At 37.8% G+C, this 18,566-nt stretch overlaps 1 protein-coding gene across 2 annotated transcripts; it reads left to right on the top strand.

Annotated features, from left to right (window-relative positions):
• Positions 1 to 6,480: 6,480 nt before the first annotated feature.
• On the top strand, positions 6,481 to 18,566 carry LOC111329614 (death domain-containing ATP nucleosidase). 2 transcript variants are annotated; one of them, XM_088755134.1, is made up of 5 exons: positions 6,481 to 6,620; positions 13,500 to 14,190; positions 15,748 to 15,933; positions 16,458 to 16,508; positions 17,258 to 18,566. In XM_088755134.1, exons 2-5 carry the CDS (start codon positions 13,512 to 13,514, stop codon positions 17,539 to 17,541), a joined length of 1,200 nt encoding a protein of 399 aa, XP_088611260.1. In that variant the 5' UTR covers positions 6,481 to 6,620; positions 13,500 to 13,511; the 3' UTR covers positions 17,542 to 18,566. The 2 variants fall into 2 exon arrangements, with proteins under 2 accessions (XP_088611260.1, XP_088611261.1); XM_088755135.1 differs by lacking the exon at positions 15,748 to 15,933.

Raw genomic sequence — 18,566 nt, 5'->3', positions numbered from 1 at the left:
GTTTGTCATATATCTTAGAGGTTACACTACAACAAAACGTCTCAACTGCCTTGTTGGTTTTTAAACTGCATGTGTAAGTTTTGTCTTTCTCGAGCAAAACATAAACAGGTTGGTCTAACAGATCAGTACGGTCACATTAGTATTTTGATAGTTGTCGGGGCCGAAAAAAATAGAACGTCCAGCCCGGCAACGATGTAATGAATCATAACATCTGTAAAAGAATTATGTATGAGGTGATGGATGGCATTCTCATAGACAGATCTAGGAATTGCTGATAATCTATTACGTAAAAAGAGTACGACTCGTAGTGACTTTAAAGTTTGTCTTACTGCAACATTTATCGCATTTTTTTCAATGTTTAGTCAAGACTTACCTGCCTAGTAAAGAACTATTAGAGGAGATTTCGTATAAAATCGCTTAACGCTGGAAACCACTTGGACAACGTCTAAAGATTGAGGAACCTAGGCTGGTCGCGTTTCACAAAGAAAATTTAGCACACACTGAAAAGACATATCAAATATTGTTTTACTGGAAAAAAAAAAGAGGGTTCCAACATGACCTACCTTGTCTTACTGAGATGAAGTCCTGTGTCATCCCTAGGTAAACCGCAAGGATCTGGCGGAATATGTCTGCCTTCAATGAGAGAATTAAGTGACTTTTAGTCACTGAAAATAAGTTATGGTATGAGTGTTTTAGAGGTAATGATACTCATAGCAGGTTTTTGCATATTTTTTTAAGCTGTAATCTCATAGCAAACTTAGGTTTCTTAGTCAAACGTTTTTTTTTTTTAATCTTTGTTTCATTTTTAATGTGTATATTGCGTAAATTGTTCCAGACCTATTTTTACAGAAGTCATATGCAAATGATCGAAACTATCCTCTAATATATTTGCCTGAGGTGCACACAGCAAAACTTGAATGGAATTATTAACTCGTTTAAAGTTTTGACAACATCTTTCTGCGAAGTAAGTGTAGAGTCCGTAAATCTACCAAGAACATTTAACGAATCATAGCACCCAGAAAAGCCCTAACTCCAATAAACCTTCATGATAATTCAAGTGAGATTGCTCAGGCTATAGCCGCGAATTCCTCCTGGTGATGTTGTCCTCAAAACAATAAGAGTTCTTTGATAAAAGAAACCCATGCTAAGTGGAGAGCATCATGGAAACCCATGCTAAGTGGACAGCATCATGGAAACCCATGCTAAGTGGACAGCATCATGGAAACCCATGCTAAGTGGACAGCATCATGGAAACCCATGCTGAGTGGACAGCATCATGGAAACCCATGCTGAGTGGACAGCATCATGGAAACCCATGCTGAGTGGACAGCATCATGGAAACCCATGCTGAGTGGACAGCATCATGGAAACCCATGCTGAGTGGACAGCATCATGGAAACCCATGCTGAGTGGACAGCATCATGGAAACCCATGCTGAGTGGACAACATCATGGAAACCCATGCTGAGTGGACAGCATCATGGAAACCCATGCTAAGTGGACAGCATCATGGAAACCCATGCTGAGTGGACAGCATCATGGAAACCCATGCTAAGTGGACAGCATCATTGAAACCCTTGCTGAGTGGACAGCATCATGGAAACCCATGCTGAGTGGACAGCATCATGGAAACCCATGCTGAGTGGACAGCATCATGGAAACCCATGCTGAGTGGACAGCATCATGGAAACCCATGCTGAGTGGACAGCATCATGCAAACCCATGCTGGGTGGACAGCATCATGGAAACCCATGCTGAGTGGACAGCATCATGGAAACCCATGCTGAGTGGACAGCATCATGGAAACCCATGCTGAGTGGACAGCATCATGGAAACCCATGCTAAGTGGACAGCATCATGGAAACCCATGCTGAGTGGACAGCATCATGGAAACCCATGCTGAGTGGACAGCATCATGGAAACCCATGCTGAGTGGACAGCATCATGGAAACCCATGCTGAGTGGACAGCATCATGGAAACCCATGCTGAGTGGACGAGGCTTAAATTTGGGTTTGTATTAAGGAGCTCTCTATCTTGCAAGGACTTCTTCTTTATCGTAAAAAAAAAATTAAATTGACCCGACCACTGTAAAGAGTTAGCTTTTTGTCCTATGCTGTTTCTTTCCATTTAAAGACAATAGCTTCTCCTTAACGGGGTCGAATACCGTGTAATTTATCAGGCAGGTCTTCCTATTTGTTTACTGCCTCAGCCATAAATTTCTTCCCTCTTGTCGAGGAGAGGATTCCCGTGCCACCGTTAAAGTAAAGTTTTGTTTCCATATTTGTTAACTTGAAACACTTTCGTTCTTTTGGATTTTCTAGAATCTATTTTTTTCTCCACTTTCATGGATTATGAGACTTGAAAGCCATTTTCAGATTTTCTCTGTCCCGATCGTCAGTATTACATCGAACGCAGTCCTCAAACGTTCTAGGATTCCTTCATGACGTGCACCGTTATTTCCTAAGAGTAATACTGCAACCTTTCTGCCTAGTTTCAACAACCAGTTAGTTTTTATGACACAAATGTACCGACAAGGCCAACAAGGAAAAAATATTGCTTATCATATACACAAGTATAGAGCGCTCAAGTAAGTAAAAAGCTTTTTCAGGTCTCGTTGTCGTGCTTCTTTTCCTTAGCCAAAAAAAATTTTTTCAAGCGTTACCTCCACCTTACTTCAATCCCTGAATGGAAAAGAATGCGCAAAAGCTTTGATGCTCTGGAGCCGCCATCATGAATCTACGTCAAAATGACCTAAGCTATGCATGATTAAGATAATCCGATAAATTATTCATGTATACATTTGCAAGTCTGAAACGAAGCTTTTTGAAAGGTGGGTAACTTTACGAGTAGTTCCTTCAATACACAAACTACATACGAAGTATAATCGTGTGTCATCACGGTCTTGCTCACAAGAGTCAAAGTACGGACATTTTCATTGTAAAGAGAAAGTGAAGGTGCGAAGAGAAAGTGATGTATTTTGATTGTGGGCGTTACTAAAGACGAAAGCGCCAACCATTGTTTCTCAGATGTGATTTGTACCGAGGGAGGGTTTCATCAGTTTTTGACTAACTATATCATATATAAAGATCAAAAATTTAAATCCGTTGATTTAAACCACTCAATATCATTTGCTTAAAAACCGCCGCCTGGTTAGCTCAATTGGGAGAGCGCCGGACTGCTGTGCGGGAGCTCGAGAGTTCAATACCGGCCGGACCAACACTCAGGGTCTTAAAATTAACTGAGAAGAATATGCTTCCTTTCTTTAACATCAAGAAATGGTTAGATATTCTAGTCTTCTCGGGTAGGGACGAATAAATGGAGGTCCCGTCTCCTGCAGGGTTGGGGTAGGAGACGTTAATTTCCCACGCACGAGATTACTGTCTGATGGATGTCCTCTCTGGGGTGGGTTAGGTGGGTAGTTACAGGGCCGTTCTGAAAACCACTTCTGTGAGAACGCACCCTGTCTAAAGATTATTATCTATCTATCTTAAAATTTGAACAACAGTAAATACTGAGAGCTAAGTCATGCGTTTAACCGTTTGACTTGGTCTTCAGTCATTCTTGTTACTCCTCAATAATTCGGCCATCTACTCGATCGATTTCCTTCGACCGAGTTAAAGTGACGAACATTTTTAATAATTATAGTCAAAAGATACTGATCCGGATATTTTAGGCGAGTTAAGTTTTAGAAGCCAGGATCAGATCGATATACAAGCTATCCGCGCACCGATTGTACGAATCTCAATTGATCTTGTCGAATAGTCCCAAAATTTGATTTCGGTTTTTGTTGTCGCGAAATAGTTGTGAACAATCAAGTAGACGACAACAAGTTTCAAATCAATCCTGTATTTAGGGAGTAAACATCTAACAAGAGCAATAACTTAGCGAGCAGCAATGAAAACGTACTGCGACCATGTGTTTCACGCGTCTGTTACACGAGACTAGTGGAGAATTTTAACCGCTGACCGCGTTCGCAACGATCACATAACGATGAACAACAAAATACAGTTTACGCGAGGAAGTGTCAAAATTATCAGTTTCTACTCTACAGTCTCTTCGACATTTGTTCATGTTTCGTGAAGAGACAGTAATGTATTCTTAGTATAGGCGGAAGCGCCAAGTGACTCATTCGATGTGATTTGCACCGAAACAAAGGATTTTACTCCATTCTTGAATCATAATATATCGTAGATGGCCATCCAAGAGCGAAAGCCGTCGATTTCATGGCTTACAACCACTCATTTCAATTTTTTATGTACGCATGTGGGAACTGATTTATCAGTTGTGCTTCAGTGACTGTAAGAATCTTGAAAGATCAAATATATGATCTCTGACTAATGTTATGAATTTTTTGCCAGTCATGTAAGCATATTTTATCCATTTAATCGGTGTTTCTGAAAAGAAAGATTATGAAATTGTAAGTTTCACTCCTAAATCATACGAAGCATTGCACCCACCTGAACTGAAAATTATAAATCAATGACCAAAGCGAGGATTCCTCAGCTAACAGCTTCACTCCTGACTATGCTTTGATTGCACTAGTGTATAGAGAGAGAGATAAACTAACTATTAAAAGCATTACACCTACATGTCCTATAGAATGATCAATCAACGCTTTACAGCAAGAATTACTCACAGTAGTGCAGAGAAAGAGAAAAAACTATATCAGAAGCATTGCACCTACATGTCCTGCAGAATGATCAATCAATGCCTTTCAGTAAGAATTACTCGCAGTAGTGCAGAGAAAGAGAAAAAACTATATCAGAAGCATTGCACCTACATGTCCAGTAGAATGATCAATCAATGCCTTTCAGTAAGAATTACTCGCAGTAGTGCAGAGAAAGAGAAAAAACTATATCAGAAGCATTGCACCTACATGTCCTGCAGAATGATCAATCAATGCCTTTCAGTAAGAATTACTCGCAGTAGTGCAGAGAAAGAGAAAAAACTATATCAGAAGCATTGCACCTACATGTTCAGTAGAATGATCAATCAATGCCTTTCAGTAAGAATTACTCACAGTAGTGCAGAGAAAGAGAAAAAACTATATCAGAAGCATTACACCTACATGTCCTATAGAATGATCAATCAATGCGTTACAGCAAGAATTAATCAGCAAAAAACATCTCTCAAAACTGGCATATACCTTAATCACAGTAGTGAACAACACTGAAGGGAAAAACCTAGTTACCAGAAGCATTGCGCATGCACGTAATGTAAGATGATCTTTCTGAGCCGAACAGTAACGATTCACGAGCAAAAGACGCTTCACTCTTAACTTGAATATATCTCGATCATATTAGTGTAGAACAAAGGAAAATATTACCATCAGGTGTCCCCGCTTCGACTGTATTTCAAATGTTCAGCTTTCATTGATGTCTCGTGATCTCTAATTTCGGTAAATTTGGTTGTTCAATCTGTAGCCAAGTTGATGTATCTACTCTCTCTTTCGGTGTTGTATGATTTACTTAAAAATATTTTTCGAAATGTTTCAATCGATCTTTGTGAAGAGTTTGATCGTTTACGATTGGCGGGAGAAACATTTGAAGCACGCTGCAGCTAGAAAAAGGTCACGAAATCGAGCAATCTTTGACAATAAAGTTGAAATAGCTTGGGATGTAAGTCCTATGCTGCTATCACACACGAGAAATAGCTTTATCGTTACGAGATAGTACATTGAATTTCATTTTTCTTGAGACTTAATTCACTTTAGCAACAAAATTAGATCTAAAGCTAACCAAGTTAATGAAATGAGTGAAATGCAACTGACTAGTAGTGACGCACTGAATAGTTATAATAGTGATATATATAATGTACTGGTCGCCATAAGTGTGTCCAAATTTGTGGCTTGTATGCGCTGGTTTAGCATTTTATCGACATAAAAAATGGAAAGTTTAAATTTCAAGCAAGTCTATTTCAAATATCAGTACATTGGGTGTATTGTAGTATATCATAATCAGCACGTTCGATTAATTTACAAATAAACCTTTCCGTTATTATTTACATGTGCTCATTTGAGCTGAACGGCCGGATTCCGCCTGAAGTAAGGCGGGATTTTTTTTGCAGTTTACTCGCGACAGGGTAATCATGTCTTTAGTAAAATTTTGATTCATCTCATGGAGCAACGTGAGGTTTAGTTACTGATAAATGTTTTTGCGTTCAACGCGTAAATAATGCATATCAATCGCCTCGTCACGGTCTGTAGGATATGTGTCTTCAATTTTTGAAAAAAAATTATTGAAAAAAAAAAATCTTGAATAGAGAAAGCTCCGAAAGTGGAGTAAAATACCTCTGCATAGTACCACACAAAAAACGATTGGTTATGAAAACGGAATTTATCAGTCAAGTCTTCCTATTTGTTTCTTGTCTTAGCTATTAACTCCCGAGTGAGATTACAGCCTGAATTCAGATTGAAGTTAGCTATGCTTGGTCAAGCAACCTAATAAATTATTCATGCATTTGCAAGTCTGTAATGAAGCTTTCTGAGAAGTGGGAAACTTTACGAGTAGTTCGATACACAATTTACCATACTCGCAGCGTACGAGACGCTATCGTTTGGCTCCACCGTTTTATTCACACGAGTCAACTACGGACATTTTCATTGCAAAGAGAAAGTGAAGGTGAGAAGAGAAAGTGATATATTTGGACTACCAAGCGTCATTCTTTACACGTGATTTGCGCCGAGCTGGGAGTTTTATCGATTTCTGAGAAAAACTGTGTTAATGATAGACATGTAAGAGCCAATGATGAAGAAATTTTAAATTTAATTTTTTTATTCACATGACGCGTAAATGATGAAAACAGTAGAGAAATTATGCGAATCATTTTCAAAATTGCATTTACCCGTTTGACTAGGTCTTCAGTCGCTCTTATCACTCCTCGATCGATAGTTCGTTCAGTCGATTCCCTTTCTACCTAGTAAAAGTGCTGAATATCTTCAGTTGGTGATTGTATTTGCAGCATTACCGAACATTTTAGACGAATTAAGTCTTAAGCTAGTGCAGCGATAGTCGACGCTTGACCAGACGCTGAAACTGTTCGCTTAAGTTAATCTGAATCTAATAGCAACGATAGGGGACAGGATCGGATCAATATGTAGCTGTCCGTTCTTAGCTAGAAGAATCTCAAAAAATCTTGTCAACTATGTCCGCTTTAGGATATGGTTTGTGAAGAAGAAGCAACGTGTTTTTTTTTTTTTTGCCAAGAGAGGCTCCAAGCATGACTTGTTCGATCTGATGCGATTTGCACTGAAGCAAATAGAATTAAAACAATTGCTTTGTGATAGCTATGTTGTAGATGGACATGCATGAGCGTGATTGGCGTTGACTTTCATAGCCTACAACCACTCGGTTCCATTTTTTTCAAATTTATCACGACACCTGAAGGATTTTAACGCTAGGCGATGGAATCTTAGACAAGGAGAATTGATTTATAACTTGTGCTTTGAATGTAGGAAAGATCGCATATGTCCAAATTTTCATTTTTCGTCCATGTTTCTTGAGATCTTATCAACGCAATGAGTTTCTTTATAAGACCTGTACGCAATTTTACTTATCTCCTTGGTCTCTCTACTTGAACGATTACGAAGTTGTGAGGCATACATTAAAATTTTTGTTTTCGAATCTTCACTGATTCGCGCTTCGGTTCACTCAATACAAACGAGTGAACTCTAGCGATTTGTTTACGCTTGCTTTCACGGTCTCCAGGGCTTTGAATTATTTTTATGAATGTAGCTTTAATGGCAGTCGTAGCTATGGTCCTTTTTTCTGATGGATTTTATAGACATCGCAGTATTTGATCGTATTTCATGCACCACAGTGGAAACGAAGTTCCTGCAAATTCCAGCTGACTTCGAATTTCAATTGACCAAAATTTGAAGTCATTTTTAAAGATTAATTAATTTTTAACTGTTTTCATAACATTCATTATCAATTGCTATCATCCCTTCATCTTTATAATTTTGCATGTTAACCAAACATCCCACTTTATACACCCTTCCCATTAACTGTCTCTTGCATTGATAGATTGATTGGTATCCTTTTTTGGCTTGAACCTTGTGATTATTCATGTAGCTTCATCCTCTGAATTTACAAGAATAGGAACTTAAATCACCAGTAGAACCTGACAAAGGAGATCGATTCAACACCACTCGCACTGTTACCGTGTGGTGATAAGAAAATGAGGATTTCAGAACAGTTACTTATAGTTAAACTTGTTGTCAAGTAATTCATGGATTCATTCTCAATTGTCATAAATATGTCGTCAATATATAGCACAAACGTTCCCTCAAAGTTAGTTTTTAACGTCACTTTTTGAATCCTTTAAATAAATTTTGATTTTTAGCTGTGGTTTCAGTAGTTTTAAAATTCTCAGTAATGATGACGAAAGTATAAACAATTTTCTCAAAGTTACTTCAAAATAATTCAGCTATCGTATACTTGAATTTTTCTCAAAAGGATTTGTTTGGAGAATTGATCGATTAAATTATCAGTTACTTGATTCCATAAAGTATGCACCACTGAAAGGTGAGTTTATAGTGAATTAGTTACCAACGGATCGTCTTAAACAGAGTGGCCAAAATAGTTACAGTATGCAATGAAAGGGCTAATTAACGTGAAAAATAAGGATGATAAATGTTTTTATTACAATTACCTTTTGCATATGCATAAGGTTGAGACAGTTAAATATCAACCTCGTGTCAGTAAATACAAAGAATACGAAGGAAAAATGAAGTATTATGAGCTCAATTCTCCTGTTATTATCATTCAAGTAAGTAAAGTGGAATAGAATAACATTTGCATCAATATATTCGGTCACAAAAAGAAGTGTTTCTTTCATTGCAGATCTCTGAGTTCTGTTGTGAAAATGAAATGAGCCAGTTATTTATTTCAGATAATAATGGTAAAAACCATTATGTTTATATAAGGACTCAATTACAACAATAAAAACTTTCGCAACCGTTGTAAAACCAAATCGGTAAGCGATGAAAAGAAGAGTTTAAGAAGTTAGCTGCAAGACTGACTTTCAATAGTTATATCATCTACAACGAAGATTAAGTTGGTCTAAAACAATTCAAGGAAGTGCTCAAAATTGACCATTTAACTTATATAGGTGCTTGTATATTGGATTTGAGTGAAACATTGATGTACAACTTCCACTGTAATTATTTCTTGGCTAAGTGTGTTGAAGCCTGTGATCATCTATAAATTGAATTTGATAAACTATACAAATTTTATGAACATTTTCAAGAGGAAATTTTAACGCCTGTCACTGACAGCATAACAGAATTGATCATAGATTTAGACTCTATCAAAACGCAAAATAAGTATTTGAGAATAATTGGAAAATATCCTAACAAATTCTTATCGCCATAAATTCCTAATAGAAAGATTTTATGAAAGAAAATGACATGTAAATTAAGAATTTTAGGAAAGTCATTAATAATAAACTTTTTCACCAATCTATCAATGGAATATTTTCAAAAGTAACATCAGGTCTCCGAGTAATGGCGTTCCTTCGAATTGTGATTTTGCCCCAATCAGGTCTGTTGTCAGCCCTCTCCTTTTTTAATTTTTTTTCCTTTTATTTTCAAGAAACGAGAAATGGAAGAGGAGTATAAGAGGGTGAAACATGAGTCTTTCCAGCGCTAAATGTTGGTGCTGCACCATCAGAATTATCGGTTTGTGGTGGTAAACCAAACCTTAGTGCACCCTTTCCTGTCAATGCTTTCACGATTAAAGAAATACCTATAGGTGCTAAACGTGCACCGAGAAGTACGCCTTATTGTGATTTAGTTGTGATTTTTTTTTTTTTTCTGTAAGCATATTTTATGTTTTATCAACTAGTGTTTTTTTTCTTTGAGGGATTAAAAGCTGACTATCTGTTGTACAAAATATTTCATCACTACCTAGATATCCTAATTCACCCAAAGCACCTTGCTCCAAATAAGGAAGAAACTTTCCGGCTATCTTTGTGGTAAAAGAGAGAGCTTTTGCTCCCAAACTTACCAAAACAGAACACAAACATCCTCTCTCTTGAATTACACTTCTTATTTGTAATTTTGAAATCTTAATGTCAAAACCTGTTTTACTTTTTGTGCTTTTAGAAGTTTAATTATTTAATTGTTGTTTCTTAAGCAAAACCTGATGATTACCAACAAAATTCTCATAAGATAACCTTAAAGTAATGAGACTCTTTTTCTCATGTGCACTTTGAATTAAGTTTTCTCCATTCATTTTCCTTTGAATTTACGTTATATGTATGATACATTATTCTCATATATAATAAGATTATACAGTTTTCATATTCAAACAATGACCAATTTATTATCAATTTTCTTAATCTTACAAGTTATTCATGTAGAATCACGGAATGAATCCTGTAATCACCTTTACATGCTGCGTGCACTCTACAAAGAAATAGTTTTTGGCTTTGGATCTCTTGTAAGGTTATCTGCCTGATATGTAAGGTTGAATCAAATTAGATTTGATGTAAAGACTATAATATTTATTTAAATTCAACTGCCTACCTGTAATATGATAATCATTTCTTATCACACCTACCATAAATCATTGATTATACGTGCCTTGTGCTAGCATCAAATTCTTTCTTTGCATAAAACATACCATTTCCATATTCCATACCACAACCACTAAAGTAGAATTATCTCCGCCTGCATTCAAGTTAAAGGTGTGCATTGCATATGGGTTTTGATCTGTATCATTTGTTTTTTCTCTGTGACGATCGGATATAAGAAATTATTAAAAACTGGATCATTCGATAATGCAATTAGAGACTTTTCATTGGCTTAGCCATTATGATATATGGGCCAATATACCATAATCTACAAATATGGTATGCGTACGCGTCAGCTTAAAATTAAAAGGGAACTAAAAATTTTGATAAAATTTAATAATTTCATTTAACGTTTTTAATAAAACAATTATTCCCCTCGTGCTTGTTGGATATATATATATCTTATTAACCAAGCGCCAGGGCCGTACTGGGAGAATATCGGCCCGAGGTCTTGACAGGACGGACCGAGCGCAGCGAGGTCCGCACTAAAAAGACCGAGGGCAGATATTCTTCCAGTACGGTCCCGAGCAAGCTTGGTTAATAAGAGATTTATTAAACGACTGAAGTTCAAAGGGACACAAGTGCGGTATCATTCGGGACCATTCGGGACAGTGCCCGGTCCAATACTTAGAGAATATTGGACCGGCAATAGAGCACTTTGATTGGTTGATTTTAGTTATTGGCCCCCTGACTGCCCGAGTCGTGTTATAAGAGATGATTATAGCCAACTAGGCACTACGCGCCTCGTTGGCTATTTATCATCTCATATCCAACGCGCGCCCGTGGAATAATTGTTAAATATCTTTCACATCATCTATACTTGCTGGAATCTTAAAGAAACCGGACATGGAGCAAAGTATGGTTTGGTTATCTCTCAATGTTATTGAGTTCAACGCGAGGAGAAGGCATATTAATCATGTCTCTACAGGTCTGTAGGATATGCAATTCCAGGGTTAAAACACAGAAGACCAAAAAATTTGTTCGGAGGCAGTGCCCCAAGCTGTGGGGCTATGGCGAGTGAAAAAAATATTCGGCGACCAGCAGATTTTTTTGTTGAAATTAATTGGAAGGAAAAGAACACTGGGAAAATGTATCGATCCTTTGTCGAATGATCAAACGAACAAACGCCACTATCTCCTGTCTTTCTCTTTTTCTCTCTCGCCCTTTCGTAACTCCTGGATACGCATAAACCTAAATGGAGCACCAATTTCGTTTGAGATCAACTTTCTTTTACATTACATGCAGTATCTGAGTCTAAACTTCAACTTCGCAGTAAGAAGTATGGTGACTAAATATCAGGTGACTCGAGATGTCAATTACAATACGGAGTGTTTTAATACCAATACTTCAGCTCACTAGTCAAATGAAGAGATTTCTTGGGTTAATTAATCGACCGAAATTGCTTTAAACATGATTATTTACTGGATCTCAGCAATTTTGTAGTAAACCATTTCTGCTTCCTGACATCAGAGGGGATCATACTATAAGGAGAAATTAGATACTTGATACTGTTTGGATTAAAGGTTAGAATCGTTTGTTGCGAGATTAAAAAGACGAGATTAAAAGGCGAGGTGAAATGGAGATCTGCGTGGATTTGGATTTTCCTTGTCTCAGTGTGGTGGATATGTTTAAAATAAACATTGCCCTTTCTTAGAAATGCATGAGAGGTCAATAAAAATCAAAGATGTATTTTCAAGCTGAACGTAAGTTCTTTATGGTAGATACAAGGTTTGCCTCATTGAAAGTTCCCCCCAACGAGTTCACCCATAATACTAAGACGACTTCTTCCCATCTATTCATTGCTTTTTTCATGAGTTTTCCTGCAAGTTGTCAGTAAGAACGCTATGTAGGACCTTAGTTTCTCTTGAATATTTGCAGTCATGCTCTTTTGCAGCTCATCCTATACATATCCCGGCGTCCCTTAGGACTCATTTATAAGCAACAATGGAGCCTTTCTGACTAGTCTTTACGGCTGGTCCGCTGGTTGCAAATACCCTGACCAGATTAACAAGGAAACAATATTGCTCATTATAATCGCATAAATTACTAAGCCCTCTGGCCTCGTTTTCGTGCTCTTTGACCATGCAGTCCCTGAAGCCTCTGACTTGATTCTCAGCCATACGGATTATCCCGCGATTGTTCTTCTCACCATTTCGACTCTTTCTTGACTCAGAAGAAACGAATTTGTGATTCCTACTGCAGAAGGTTAGTTACGAATTGGGATGACTCGAGTCTACCGAGTTTACGGTAGGTACGAGTATAACTTTTTGGCATGTTCCCACCAATGGCGTAGCTCCGCTTTCTGCATATAAACCCACATACAACTCACAATCCCTCCAATCGCTCTTACGAAGGGCTAACGCTCGAAACGTCAGCTTTTTTATTCGTTACGGTGGCCACTTTATAATTTCAACTTAGTTGATTTGACCAGATTACCCCACCGACGCAGCACCACTCAGTTTCTTTAGAAACTTTTAGCCTTTATTCATTTAAAACATGTTGTCGAATTGTTTCAATCGGCCGGCCTTTGGGAAGAGCTTTCATCGTTTACGATCAGCATCCAACTCCTATGCTACAACTACAGTTAAGTGGAATCTGTTCATCGGCCTTATCCTCACAAATAAAAAGAGCTTTTTCGAGAGATGAGTATATGCTAAATTTAGTTTAACTTGAATCTTTCATTTCGTTAACAAAAGTAGACTTAAACTTGACCCCATGAGTGGGTATATTTTTAAACGGCGATAGTTTGACACTGAGTGAAGAATATTATGAACTGATTGCAATAATTATATAAGTGAGTCGAGTTTTGTGGAATGTATTCGTAGATTTAGCATTTTATCATATGAGAAAGGTACTGAGCATACGGGTTGGTGAAACTAACTCATTTTCAGGTCGCCTGAAGAGATTTTTGTCTTTATTCTTAGGCCCTATGAAACATGGCAAACCGGGAGCCCCCGAAAGTTACATTTCGAGTGCTACAGAAAAATGAACTCACTGGGATGGAAAAGCGTTGGGAAGATATCGAGAAAGAATTCTTGCCTGTTGATATTATTCTCCTGACAGTGAAGGACGAGGAGCGCTTAAGTTGCCTCACGTTCCTCAGCCGGATCGCAATGGGTTATAACAGCTCGGTTGGTGATGTGTACTTCGGGTATATTGAAGGGTCAGTTCCTCTAAAGATCGCAGTAATTCAGTGCTCGATGGGTTCCAGTAATCCTGATGGTTCCCTGATTAAAGTCAAAGATGCAGTCCCAGTCTTAAGGCCCAAAGCGGTGTTCTGTGTTGGTTACTGTGGTGGATTAAACACGAAGAAGGCCAAGCTCGGGGATGTAATTGTATCCTCAAAGTTGATAACCTATGCTTTCAACAAACAAGGAAACAACGGGATCATAGATAGATCCCGTATAGTTGATCCAAGTAGGAATATAGCTACTCTTATCCCGAATATTGGAGACGGTTGGAAAGCTCCTTTGGTAAACGCAGAAGATCTGAACGTGACGGTACGTAATGATGGCGTGTTTCTCAGTGGTCCTGAGGTTGTTGATAATAAAGAACGTCGGGATCAATTGATGAAGCGATTTCCCGATGCAACTGCCATCGAAATGGAAGGCGAAGGTATTGTTTGAATCACTCCATAACTTGATAAAGAGCTCTAATAGATCCCATAGAAACAATTGCAGAAGGAAAATGTACTTAAGAGGGCATCCATGCAAAAATCAAACAAAAATAGAATTTTTGTGAAAAGGCCCAAATTGAAATTGTCTTTATTTTTGCACACAAGTAGCTCAAATAATAAGCTAAGAAACACTGTGTGTTTTTCTTCCCTCAAACCTTTTCTTTTCAGTATTTTCAAGAAAAAGGAACGTTTTGCTTTTACCCCCCTGGAATTGATGGATCGGGTCATAAAAGGTCGCTCGATCCGCGTTTCAAGTATTTTGCATCTAGGGAATCTAACCGAAGTTTGCTCTTTCACAGACTCTTCCACTTTTGTAAAATATAAGTTCTGTAGCAATTGTTGTTTAGTAACTTTAAGTCACACGAAAAAACCTGTAAAAAGATGCTGGTGAAAATAACCTCTCTTAACCATTTGTCATTTGTCTGAATTCCATCAAACTCTGTATGTAAATTTCCGAAGGAACAGGATTCAAAATTACATAAAATTTAGCGTGGGCGAATGTGCTCTTGAAGTAGGAATCTCTTCAAAATAATGCACTGAAGAAATAAAATCACGCAATATGTTAATTGCGTGACCAAAACCTAAGGAGCATTTCTGTCTTCGAAATAACTTCGGATTGAATGGGAAAACTTATTTAAAGTTGAGTAACATAAGATTGCATTTTACCGTTCAATTTCCTTTTTTTTTTTTTTTTTTTGCAGAGATATTTTTCATTGTTCTGTCTAGTACGTAGTACGAATATGCACAAGAACGAGTGATCATGATGAGCAGACGATTAGAGCTTAGCTGGTCCCTCGCATACGCATCTTGGGCTTTTCCTCCTTGTTTAACTTGTCATATGTCTTTACCTGTCCCTTTCAATTAGCAATGGACCAAGGGGTGGTTCGGTCGACATAACTTACGTAAAAAAGAAATAATAAGCTTAAATATACATTAGCTCTAATTTTGCCCTTATGTTTTCCTTAGTGTGTTTTTTTTTTAATTTAGGAAAAAATACTCAGCGTTTCTTGTCTGATTAAGGCAAAAATAGGGACAATTTCAATTTTTGAGCCTTGCCTCAAATATTACATTTTTGTCTGATTTTTGCACGGAAGTCCTATTAAGATAGTTACAACGCTTTAAATTTTTTCTCTTAGCCAAAGGCGCTGTATACCAGCAGCCGTTCCTTTTTAGCGGTTTTTTTTTTTTTTTTTTGCATTTCTGTTGTTCGGGAAGCAAGTCAACCCTTCTCTCTCTTCAATCGTTGTCTCTGCTTTATACTGAATCAAAAGCCGTTTTCCGTTGGCTTCATATTCGTATGCGTTATCTTTGCTTGCTGAAAACGACAGGATACATAGAATATATGTGAACGTTAAAAGGAGGAAAGACGAATTAATCATTTTCCTTTTAAGGATTTGTATGTAGAATACTGAGTATAAGAAAAAGAACGATATTTCACCGCCTTCTTTCTCTGCGATACATAAAGTTCGTGACAGAAAATGGTCCATTCTTGGTAGGTCTATTTCCCGCCGCCCGTAACTTTGGCATCGAATGGATAGTCATCAAAGGAGTGTCAGACTACGCTGATGGTAACAAATCTGGCACTGACTCTTGGAGACTATTTGCCAGTGTAATGGCAGCCTCGCTTGTTGCACACTTTTTATGTCGAGGACATTTGTTTAAGGACTGGCCTCACTATCGCAGTAAGTGACTATATTTATGATGTATGATCGACTGATTCCGCAAGACCTGCAAAAAGCGATGCTGCGCTGCGTTTATATTAGTTAATTTTTAAACAGTTGATTGTCCAGATATATGCATTAAACATATGTCTATGAACTAGTAGTATTTTTGTTCTGAGACTGAGGAACCAGTTCGGTTCTGAAGGCTAAAATTGTGTTTTAATTTCCTGTGCGCCGTTCCCCTTTCTCCACCTATCATGACAATGGTACCATGAGGATGACGGATAACAAAAATATTTCCCAATAATCAGAAAGAAACAGTCATCCAGTAGTCTATCAATCCTTAAAACAACAATAACTTAGATAATATCAAAAGGTAAACTTTGGGCACCTTTTGGCGTTAGTAATTCTGCAATCTAGAACAGCCAGATGAGCATAAATAGAGTGCGGCAAAACATTTTGTGCTAAGTCTATTAAGTCTCGCGAAGATTTTGAAAGACTTTTTACTGTAAGGGCATGATATAACTTTCTTTTCATGTTCTTAGATCTAAAGAGACGGTTTTCGTCCACTCATTCGGGAGCAGAGGACACCCGAGGTAATTATTGTTTCCAAAGTGAACGCATACACTCTTGAATACTCTCTGAAGGGAGCTTAAAGTGCTTAATAAACCCAGATTATTACCTATGCTGCATGGAGGTGAGGAACAGACCAAGTGCTTCTCTATACTCGAGCTTAGATCTGAAAAGTGCAGAACAGACGCTCGAGCAGAACAGTGCAGTGATAAGAGGGTAAAGGTTGAGCTGCATAAAAAGGGTTGAGGACTTAAAGATACACAATCTGTCTTTAGTAGCAAAGCCGTGCAGCAGCAGGACAAATACAACTATCGTATTATTTTAAAGGCTGTGAACAAGACAATATCGAGAACAAAATATTACATTTAGGACTCTGTAGAGGCACTGATCAATTTTCCTCCCTTAGTCATTTCGTTGCAGTAGCATCGCATTTGAGAAAAAAAAAAAAATCATGGTAACATGAGAGGAGAGATTGTTTGCTAGAAAACGTAATTTGTGATTTCCTTGTTGAAGATGGTTGTCGAGTCATACGCCAGTGATCAGATCCTAATGAGTTTGGAAAGCTTTCTAAGTAGCTTCTTTTGGGAAAAGTCGTTTACCCTCTACTGCAAGCGTCTCCTCGCCTAAGCCTGACATTCCTTAAGGCCAACCATTCGGTATCGCATCGTACCAAAAACATAAATCACCTTTCGCCACATTTGTTCACCTTTTGCTAGATCCTTAAAGCTTCCTTTTTAACTTTTTCCTTTTCCTTTCCCATTATTAACCTCAGCTAAGGTTAAGGCTGGAAAACCATCAAACGAAGAGTTGGAGGAGCTGTCTCAGCAAATTGGAGAAAACTGGGAGTCATTGGGGAGACGCCTAGGATTCGACGATGCCGCAATAACTTGCTTTTGTAACGACAATAGGAGGCTGCAAAAGAAGGCTCACAATATGTTAAAAGATTGGAAACTAAACAAAGGCGAGGGTGCCACTTACACAGTTTTGTACGATGCTCTGTGTCACAAATTGGTAGGATGTAAACTTCTAGCGGAAAACTTTTGTTGTGATTTATAGAAAATGCCGTTCCTTATTTAGTCACTTCATTGATCCTCTCTTGATTGTAAAGATGAGTCATTTCTATATTATTTCATATGTATGTCTGAACACTGCATAGAGTGTCTGTATTGACGGGCATTCGCACCTAGTAAGTCTTTCATTTTACTTGCACCTAAGGATATGGAAAATTTAGCTTTGGAGAACAGATCACGGTTCGTTCTTATTTTTTCAGTGAAGAACCGTTGCGAAAGAACATCAAATATGGTAACACGCGAGACATCTTTTTAACCCTTTACACTTTGATATTAGAAAGCATTTTTTTCTTTACTATTCTCTCGGTCTATTCACTCCTTACTTTTCTCTTAAGCGACACTGTAAGGAGAAATTAGATACTGGACAATTTAGGTTGAGGGGTTCACCGTTTATGGCGAACTCAGAATATGAAGTAACAGTTTGATCTTGCATAGAGTTAGATTTTCCTTGTATCAGCCGTGTGATGGATATAAATACAGTCGAATCCCAATAACTCGAACCCTGGTAATGTCAAACCTTGCGCTAAATCCAACCAAACTCAGCCGATATCCACTGGATTTCCGTCGTACATTTACTTAATTTTATCCTCGATGACTCGAACCCCCGGCTATTTCAAATCAGTCTTCCCTTCCCTTCCCTTCCCTTCAGGTCATTCTAGTAACAAACTGTGTACTGCAGTACAATGCATTTACGTTACGTTGCAATTTCTGCTGTAATTTATTGATCCATTTGAATTCCACTTCTCTACAATTAAATTTGAAAAACGGTAAACACCGTTTTTCTATTTTTCTGGGTCCTTTGTTTCACTCCCGATAACTCGAATAAGTCGATACGTCAAAACTTTTTCAATTTCCCTTGAGGGTTCGAGTTATCGGAATTCAAATGCCTGCCTATAACGCTTAGTGGCCTTGGGATAAAGTTTGCATGAGCTGAGCTGTCATTTTGTCATTGTCAAATGTGGAAGGTCAATAAAGATCAATTATAAATGAGGAATGACTCCTCAGCCTGAA

This window comes from Stylophora pistillata, chromosome 3 (genome assembly GCF_964205215.1).
Source record: "Stylophora pistillata chromosome 3, jaStyPist1.2, whole genome shotgun sequence".
NCBI classification, from domain to species: Eukaryota; Metazoa; Cnidaria; class Anthozoa; order Scleractinia; family Pocilloporidae; genus Stylophora; species Stylophora pistillata.
This window is presented reverse-complemented; position numbering and strand designations above follow the sequence as displayed.